This window comes from Condylura cristata, unplaced genomic scaffold (genome assembly GCF_000260355.1).
Source record: "Condylura cristata isolate star-nosed mole 26May11 unplaced genomic scaffold, ConCri1.0 scaffold00011, whole genome shotgun sequence".
In the NCBI taxonomy this organism is placed as follows: domain Eukaryota; kingdom Metazoa; phylum Chordata; class Mammalia; order Eulipotyphla; family Talpidae; genus Condylura; species Condylura cristata.
Genome location: NW_004567112.1, coordinates 25,637,702 through 25,647,753, shown reverse-complemented (window position 1 = coordinate 25,647,753; position 10,052 = coordinate 25,637,702). Strand labels below are relative to the sequence as shown.

At 47.2% G+C, this 10,052-nt stretch overlaps 1 protein-coding gene across 1 annotated transcript in view; it reads right to left on the bottom strand.

The window, feature by feature from the left end:
- The window catches only part of ALOX5 (arachidonate 5-lipoxygenase), a 42,615-nt gene that overhangs the window by 26,251 nt on the left and 6,312 nt on the right, over positions 1 to 10,052 (bottom strand). Inside the window, exons 2-3 of the mRNA XM_004680645.2 lie at positions 7,948 to 8,146; positions 5,774 to 5,855 (exon numbers count right to left, since the gene is read on the bottom strand). Coding sequence (XP_004680702.1) covers positions 5,774 to 5,855; positions 7,948 to 8,146 — 281 coding nt within the window. The remainder of the gene's footprint in view (positions 1 to 5,773; positions 5,856 to 7,947; positions 8,147 to 10,052) is intronic.

Here is a 10,052-nt window from a genome sequence, read left to right as displayed (position 1 = left end):
TGTCTGGCTGATTGAGTGATGAGGACCAGCTGGATTTGCTGGTTTCCTGACTTATGCAGACTGTAAATTGTTTTACTTTATAACTCTGATCTGGAAGCCTGGAGGTTCATGTGAAAAAGGAACTCCAAGATTATGCAGATGGTGCAAAGCTCACTGTTTCCTGAACGGAAGCACAGAGGGGTGTGAAAAGGACCGATAAGTTAAATGAGAAAGAAAGAAAACATGGCGATTAAATCTAAGGAAGGGGTAAACTATCTCACCCTTCCTTCTGCCCCTCTCCCTAGAGCCTGGCATGAGCCCCGTCCTTGTGAGACAAACACATCACAAACCTACTTCCTCTTGGTAAAGAGGTATGTTCCATGGGGTGTTCCAGAGCACACTCATTTTGCAGGATATTGAGTCATATATCATATTCTTTTGAAAAACTATAGTCCATGACCACGTAATAGAGTTTTCAGTGTTTTTCTGTACTGTGAAATTCCAGGAGGGGGATATTAAATTAAATTTCTTAAATTTGTATTTATCATGGGTTCCTTTTCTGGGGAGGAAGTTTTGGGACCAATGCTCCAGGGAACACTTTGGAAAACAAGTATAACGATTAACAATAGATTAAGACAAAATATCTGTGGGATGAACTTATTAGCCATTAACATCTTAGTCTGAATTAGTGTGGCACTGAGAACACTTTCCCACTCATCTAAGAGGACACAAAAACTGCCTGCTTCTCTGGCAGCCACTTAACACCACACAATCTAGGACTTCTTCCTTCTACAACCCAGGAGCACCTGGAGTGTTTGCTGAGGTGTTCCAGCCTCCACAGGGCTGGAGTTGGGGGCGAAAGCCAAGGAAGGAGCACAGAAATAACAGCTCTGTGTGATGGGGATGGGTGGTGCAGAGCTCTTGGCCAGTGCTTTGTCCAGGGTAGCAAGCACAAGTCTCATATCACACTATATGGCACCTGCATTGATAGGCTTGAACACAAATAATCTAAAAAGAAATCTCAAATTCATAGCTCCTTAACACCAGTACAATCAGATTACTGGCCTTCACTTGCTACTAAAGACAGAAGTTTTATTTAAAATTTTTAATGAAATATAATAGATGGATGTATACACACAAATGAACACATTCACATGTGCAAAAATGCACAAAACAACTATAAAATGAACATGCAGATAAAAAACCAGAACAGTTAGCACCTTCAAACTATTCCTTTTCATTCACCCCACCAATCACCATTCTTGCTTTTATGGTAAGTTTCCTTGCTATTTATTGTTCTACTTCTAAATGAATTTCTTTCAGCAATACAAATCCAAGCTTCCTGAACTGGCCGGCCTGTGCCTGGCGTCTCTTCTTTGATAACATACTGATGAGACTCATCCATGTTGCTCTGGAAGCAGTGGTTTGATTTTCCTTGCAGGCAGAATTTTCACTGTTCTACTGATGTACACTGAGAGGTTTCCATTTTTTGGTTTCATAATGAATGTTATTGTGAACATATGTGTATATGCATCTTGTTTCATAGGAAGAGGGATTTGGATCCAGGAACACAATATTTGGGGTGTAGATTATGACGTAGATTCTATTTTAATGTATGTTGCAAAATTGTTTTCTACAGAGGACTATCAATTCACACTCCACCAGCTTGTCTCCCATTCAGTTCTGTATCTCTTGGGAGGCTCAGGATCTTTCAGTCTGTTGCAGATGGTGTGTGTGTGTATGCAGTAGTAGTAGCAGTAATTTGTTGTGATCTTTTGATTTCTTCAGTTATGAATGAAGCTGAGCAATTTTTTTAATGACTAAAAAAGAGATTGTATTGCTCATATACTTGTTGCTCAGTGGCTGCTCAAGTAATTCTCTTGCCATAAATTTGTAGGGGGCTCTTGGTATATTAAGGATAGTATTTGCTAAGCACTCTGTGAATTGTTTACTTACTTCCTTTGTGGTATTTGTTAGTGAACAGAAGTTTCTCATTTCAAGGTAGGTGAAAAATTTTCCCTTATAGTTAGTGCTTTTTGAGTCTTGTTTCAAAAATCTTCTTCCACCTTGAAGCCATAATAATCTAGCTTCTAAAATGTCGATGGTTTTGTCTTTAACACTTGATCTGCAAATGCGTATTCTAATGACATGAAGTAAAGCCTACCTTCGTTCTCCTCCTCTCTCTCTATCAGATGTGCAACAGCCCCACAGTGCCCAGCATCAGCACCCTCTGTGAGGCACTTAAGGGGCTACACGTGGATGTTCTTGCATTTTCATTGTTTCATGGAAATGTAAGTTTTTGGTGGAAAGAGGAAATAGCAAAGGGCAGTTTTGAGGAGGTAACTGGAAACACATAGTGGTCTTGTGGGAATTTCTGAAACTACACTTGAGAGCAATCGGCTCCTGAGATGGGGAGAAGGAGATGGTGTTAAGGGATGACTGACCCCTTTGTAAATAGAAATGTGAAAAACAGATACTACCCAGCTGGGGCAAATGTTGATGACATACATAGCCTTACACTGCTTGTGGAGACTGGTTAGAGTGTTGAAGATGAATGTCAATGTATGCTAACAGCTTCTACATTTGATTTTGCAAGTTCCTTTTGATGTTTGATTTCTAACACGTAGAAAAACATTGAATTTTGTGTATTGATCCTGTATCCTGTAACTTTGCAGGATACACACACACACACACACACACACACACTAAGGAATTCACACACAGTTCCATTTGTGTGTGTGAATTCCCTAGGATTTTCTATATACAAGATTATGTCACTGTAAATGGAGATGATCTCACTTTCTGTTTTCCAGTGTGGGCACCTTTTCCCCGCCCTTGGCTGATTGGTCTAGCTAGGACTTTCGGTACAATGTTGAACAGAAATGGCAAAAGCTGACATAAAGATCTTATTCCTGACTCAAGAAAAAAAAAATGCAGCTTTTCCCCATTAGGTATGATATTGTTTCTGACGTGTGAGGTACTTTTCTTTGCGCATGTGACTTTATTTCACAGCACCAATAATAGCTCATTTTTTTCAGCAAGCAGTAGGCAAGAAACATTGCCCCTATAGGTGGGTATGCACTTCATATTGGTCACTAAGCCTGCTCCCGGGGCCCTTTTTATTATTTTTTACCCAGCTATGTGGTGTGAGATCAAAGCTGGTCCAACTCTCATAGCAGGGCAGCTGGTCGTGGTGCTCTGCCCCACGGTCCTGAGGAGTCTGGATCTCTGGGACAGAAGTGCTACTTCAATGTTTGCTCACTTCACACTTAAGGACCTTGTGCTCTTGCTACAGCCTTCAGCTGGGAGCCATTTCATTGGCCTCCAGCCTGCTCTTCTACACCTGAGGCTCCTTGCTGCTAATCACCCCCACGTGATGGCCCTAAACCAAGGCCTTTAGAAGCTGGAACTCGAGTGCGCCTGTGTCCTCTTGCTCCTCAGCTCGAAGGCCAATGTTTGGCGGTGTGCTGGCCGACAGGCTCTCCAGGATCTCAGACGTGCTCTGTCACATCAAAGACTTGTTTACGGGGTCTGTCACGTGGTTGTTCAGGACAGTAGTTTCCAGCTCCCGTCCTCCCTGGTCATCTACAACCTGGCTATAGTGGCTCCTCCATGATTCCAGTGTGGAGACAGCTTCAGCCTCCTGTGGATTCTTGCAGCAAGTTGCATGCATACTCCTGGCTCTTCTCAGCCCCTTTCTGGCTCAGACAGGCCTCTTAGAGGTTTCTGTCTCTATCGCCCTTTGCTTCAATTCCTTCGGCTACTCCAGGACGGCCTCTGTCTCCATCTTGTGCTGGTTCCCACTAAGCTCCAGGTGACTGGCCTTTGCTTTTGTTTTTGCCTCTTAGCACCTAAGCTGTGAACAAAATTGTTCCATGCATGGACTCTGAGGACTTGGAAAGCTTGAGGCTTCTTCCCCTGTTTATCTCACATTGTATTTCCTAGGGGTGTTTTTCCACTTCATCCCTGCCTCGTAGAAGCAGCCGCCAGCACACTTTCTCAAAGCCTGCCTCTGGTGGCCATTTTAATGGCGGCCCTTGTTGCTGAGTGAGCCTCTTTGCAGGGCTGTCCCTCGGCAAGCCTCTGAGGGGGGACTTGCCTCAGATGTGCAGTGTCATTTGTGTCTCTGCCTTCAGCTCTCCCGTGGTGCCCTTTGGGTTGACTGGCGTGGCGGCCGCAGCCCGGGCCAGCTCTGCCTCCACCAGCGTGGACTTGAGGCGCTGCTGCTGCTGCTGCCAGCTTTCTTCTGAGGCACGCAGTCCTTGAAGCGCTGAGGGCCTCAGCGTGTGTTCTGCTGGGTCTCAGCCGTCTGGTGGGTTCCTCTCTCCAGTTCCCCCTTCTACTCCAGGAGTACTTTGGTCCTCTGGGCATCTTGACCTCAGGCTTGAGACAGCCGACCATGTTTGGTTGTTAAGGCTGTTGTCAGAATCGTTCATTTTACAGGGCTTCTGAAGAGAGGTCATTTAACTGCATCACCGAGATCAATTTTTCCGAAGATGGTGGGATGATCTCCAGGCAGCGAGATGGAGTCCCCCACTTGCATCCCACATGCCGCGTGGGGGATTTTCTGGGGCCACCTGAGTGTTTCCCAGGTACCCCATGTTCTTGGAGCCCTTTCACTGCATGCAGCGAGACTGCATCACACGTGCTGCCGGGCGTCCTCGAGACCTTTTTCTGCACGCGACTCCTCACTCCCATTCTCCTCACAAATGGAAACCAGGAGCGACATGGCCGCACCTTGAAAAGCCTCCTAGCGAGGTCGCTGCGGCTGGAGTGCAGAGCCTGCCTGGGGGATGCCGTCCAGCACTGCCCCAGCCTCCCTGCTCAACTGTGAGTCTTTCTTACAAGTTCCTTTCAATTCCTACTTTTGAAGTATTCTTTTAAATGAAAGGATATTGGATTTTGTCCAATGCTTTTTTGCTATCAAACTAATCTTCCAAACTTGGGATAAATCTCACCTGGTCATATTGTATAATGCCATCTAGTGCTACTGAATTTGAATTTGGTGTTTAAGTGTTTTGTTGAAAATGCCTTTCTATGAAGAGATATTGGTGTATAGTTTTCTTTTGATTTTGCTGCAGGTCTCATACAGAGATGAGATGTATTTGTCATTGTTTTTGTTGTTTGGAAGTCTTACGCAGGATTGGTATTAATTCTTCAAATATTTGGTTGATTTCACCAGTGAAGTCATCTGGGCCCGCCCTTTTCTTTGTGGGAAGTTTTAAAATTACTAATTGAATTGCTTCTCTTGTATTGATTTAAAGTCACATAATTTCTGCTTGAAACTTGGAATTTGTATTTGCTCTAAGTTATCTAACTTGTTGGTATTTAGTGGCTCATAGCTTGCCTTATTTTTCATTTTAATTCCTATGAAGGTTGGTTTTGATGTTCCCTCTTATTTCTAATTTAATAATTTGAGTTCTCATTCTTTTGGTCTGCTACCTAAGATCTGTCAATTTCGCTGTAGATCATGTCCCATTTTTATAGTTGAGTTGTTATAAGAAGGCACTAAAAAAGCGAGGGGTTGCCCTCAAAGGCCCTGGGAGGGTACTGAGGTAAACTCGAGCCTTTGCCACCCCACTTCTGAATGCCTTTGCGGTTGGTCCCAAGCGTCTCTCCTGAACTCCTTCCTACCTTTCCCTCGAATGTGTTTGCTAGAGTTTGGCACTGAGGGGCAGCACAGGGAGCTCCTGGAGCGCCTGGCTGTAGTAGTGGGCAGGGTTTACTCGGTACCATCCTGTCAAGATAGAAGAACCATGGCCCCGTGACCAAATGGCCTGGTGTCAGAACTCACCGATACTGTTTTTGTCGTGTTTCCAGTTCTTTGCGTCTGTGCTGCTTCAGAATGTGAATCTGGTCATCCCGGGCCAACTTTGCTGTGGGGGAAGGACACGTATGAGAAAAGTCTGCAGGAGGAGGATGGCAATGTCCAAGTTCAGGTTTCCCGCCCATGCCTGGCCCCTGCTGAGGGCTGTGCACACAGCATCTCATTGACGCCTGAGACCACACCTCTTTTTTACATGGAGGAAATGGAGGCTGACTCCCTTGGCTGTTGGATTTGCCCAAGATCACACAGCTAATTTGTACATTTTTCAACCCAAGATCCAGACCCCATGCTGACAGACTTAGTCCCCATCTTCATGCTTGCTCACTCAGCTCTCTCTGGTGAAGGGTCAGGCTTTTAAAATGGCCATTTCATCACAGATGGCAATTTTTATGAAGTATGATGAAAACAAGCTATTAGAAACTGAAACAAATCAAAAACACTCAAAACACACGCCCTGTTATTGTTACTGGATGCAGCAGTCAGTTTTTCTGGAAGTTGTGATAAAAGTTTGTGATAAAAGTTTGTGAACACCCACCCTCGGTCTCTGGGTACTCATTACCGGTAGCTGACAGGCTTTAGCTCCTCTGGGTAATGCAGCTCCAGTTCTAGGCTTGGAACTGGGGTCCAGAGAGCAAAACTCAGGGGGTGTAAAGCTACCCAGGTGGGGGGGCTTGAGCCCACAGAAGGCAAGAATGTTAATTTTGGGGCACACTGCACTCATTGGCTGTAGGGGGCTCTGTGGCGGGTACTTGCCAACATCGCCTCCATCCCATCTCAAAGCCCCAGACACTTCTTGGGTACCTGGCTCTGAGGAGTGGAATTGCTTCAGTTTCCTGTATGAATAAGGCATGACATGCAGAATTGCACACACCAAGTTTCCAAGGTGTTTAACACCATTTTCCCTCACCCTGAAGGTATTGGAACACTCTACCCTCATGTCTGAGAAATCTGGGAACTTGGCAGGTGACTCAGGAGCGTTAGGGGCGCAGATTCCAAAAGACCCATAGAGAATCTATTCCTTCAAACAGGTGCTCTGTGTCCGTGGGATGGAGTGAATTTTGAATCTTTTTTTCTTCAGTAAGGTCGGGAAACAAAAAAACATGCTAGTCCCAAATTATTCAGTTCAGAGTATTGTTGGAATTTGGCTTAAAGTCCACCTTGGGGACGAGGGGATATGATCTCACAGTGTGAGAACACCAGGTGCAGAAGCATGTCTCCTCTTAGCTAAAAAGTGTGGGTGCTAGTCCTCCTTTGACCTACCCTGTACCTTCCTGGACAGCCAAAGAACACAGAACTAGGGCTAGGGGATGCATGTTCAGGAGGGAGGTGACACTGGCAGCAGCGGTTGCCCTTCATCGTTCTGGTGGGTACATGGCGCCTGAGGGCTTACAGCTCAGGCTTGCAGTGTGAGGAAACAGCCGCATTATGACTGCAGAAAAGGCAGAATTTTGCTAAGGCATGGATTTAATGCATGCTCTGAGGGGCTGGTGTACAAGGGGAAGCCATTCAGAGATGGTGGCCTTACCTGGCCTCTGCCATCGGCTGCTTTTTCCCTGTTCGAAATTGGGCTACTGTGTGTGCCTCTTACAATGTGTGACCACTTGAGGGTCTTGCCTAAGAGAGGTGGTTTCTGATTCTTTTTCAATAGAAAGCGGCACTTCAGGTTTAATAGACATGAATGAACACTGTGCCTGCCCACAGCCTTGCTGAGCTGGCACAAGGGATGCTCCTGGTCAACCCTGTCTCTTCTCAGGTCTTCATGGGGTGCCCTGGAGCCCCAGTCTTTCTATGTCCTCACTGAGGGTAGCCTGCACCTAGAGTCTGTGAATCTGGAATGTGATGTTATTACCTTGACCCTGGAGAACAGCCAAGCCAGGGATCTGGCCTAGAGTATTTGTTCCCAGGGCCCCTATTAGCAGCTGATAGGAAGGGTCCATAATCTTCTCCTGAAGGACTGGAGCGTTGAGGGAGGACATGGCTCATGCGTGACCCCCTCTCCACCCTCTGTGCCTGGGGCTTGTTTGTACCTGGGAAGCTCGCCCGCCTGCAGGTGCTCAGCCACTGACAGCTGAGCTAGCTCTCCTACCAGGCAGTCTTGGTTCCTGGGACGCCCAGAAGGGAAAGGGGTCTGAGCCACTGACCTCGTCCGTCTCTCAGGATGATGTTGCCCTCGCCCGTGATCCAGCGGTAGCAGGGGAACTCGATGTAGTCCCCATTGGGTGTCTTCAGCGTGATGTACTTTAGGTACCAGTCGTCATGCAGCCAGTACTTGCGCTTCTCAATTTTAACAAGCTGGATGTCACCCAGCTCTTCATCCACTGTCACATCGTAAGAGTCAACCTGAGAAGGAGAAAAGCAACTCAGACCTTCTGGTTCTCCAGAGCCCTCGTCCATTCACTTTCATTCCGAGACAGCTGCCCACTGCCCCATGCCAGGCTCTGCTGTGCTCTGGGGACAGAGAGGGACAGGTGCTAATGGACACAGAGACCATGGCCACCGCTGCCCAGGGGGGGGACGTTCTGTTGTCAGCATGTGGTCCTGGCTGGCGAAGTTGTGGACTGCAGGCAGGAAGCCCCTCGCTGGGCTTGCTCCGTGAGGTCCCCTTCAGCTGTCCCCATCACTGCAAGGCAGCTAGGCTGTGGCCTTCTTATCCTGTTGGCTGGTGGGGGAAACTGGCGCTCACATGTAGGGGCAAGAGGCGGCTGACTATGGCTTTTTAAAAATTTTATATATCTATTTACATTATTGTTCTTTTTATAACAATGTTCACTTTCCCCCTCCCCTCCTGTCATCACCATAGTTCCCCACATTCCTCCCTTCTCTTATCCTTCTCTATTCCCCTCCCATGTAAGGTCTTTGGTTTATAATTGTCTGTTTTTGTTTTGTTGTGTTTTGTATTGTAATAAGTATACACTTATTCCCATGTCTTATTTGCTTCTCTTAAATTCCTCCTATAAGTGAAACCACTCGATATTTTTCTTTGTTCTTCTGACTTATTTCACTGAGCATGGTCCCTTCCAGCTCCATCCATGTTGCTGCAAATGGCATTTTACCTTTTTGATTGCTGAATAGTATTCCATTGTATATATACCGCAGCTTTTCGATCCACTTACCTAGTTCTGGGCATTTGGGTTGTTCTCAGGATTTACCTACTGTAAGTAGTGCTGCAATAAATAGAGGGATGCATGAATCCTTTTGAATTAACGTTTTTGCGTCCTTTAGGTAGATCCCTGGGAGTAGAATTGCTGGGTCATGTGATATTGACTGACTGTGGGTAAAGGTGCCCGCAGCAACACTGGAGGAGGGAGGCTGAGCTGTGTCAGATGAACAGAATGAAGCTTGGCAAGTTCCATGTCAGCTGCTCCTTGACAGGACTGGGCTTTAGTCTAGGTCCTTCTGGCACAGCCCATGATCTAGCCCCTGTTCTAGACCGGGCAGAGAGTTGTGTGAAGGTTGGGAAGCTCAGACACCCTTGAAGTGGCACAGATTCCAGTCAGGTACCTGCAGTCCCCTAAGCCACTGTGTGGCTGAGAAAATTAGACTAGCAGTTTCCAACGTGTGGCAGAGCGATGGGATGGGCTTGTCTGGCTGCTGCAAGGCCCCACCTCTCAGCATGGCCCCCAGGCCCTGAGACAGAGCACCCCATGCTGTCCCTTTCCATGAAGGAGGTAGAGGCCACTGTGGTGGTGCTGGGCAAACCTGCCATGACTTCTGCTTAAATTGTTTCTTTCCCCAGCGGTGGGATGGAACATGTTTATCCTTTCCCTCAGAGCTTCCAGAAGAAACCCTGGGGCACTCTGTAGAGGAATGGGAAAGTGGCGAATCTCTTGGCTCTGAGCAGTTTGCACGTTGTGTACCCCTGTGCTCAGCAGCAGAAGCCTCCTTCCTATGCCTGTGGTGTGTGCTCTCTGTAAGAAACCGTTTGAGGCCTGGGCCTGGCTGGGGTGACGCTCCCTGGTCCCTCACCAGCTTGCCAGCACATCTGTGCTCCACTCTGCTGCAGATGAGTGGGGACACAGGTGAGTTCACTCAGCACAGACACCTGCTGCTGTCATCTGTGCCACCTGCTCTCCCTCTTGCATCCTGGAGGGGGGCTCCCTGCACAGCATGCCCCACACTTCCCATGAGCAGCCTGAGCCAGCCAGGGCCTGCCTGGAGAGCCGTCTCTGAGCTCCGTGTGTCCATGTGAATAGCCAGAAGTGGATGTGGAGGGAGAAATGAAACCAGTGAGCTCACACCTCTGGGC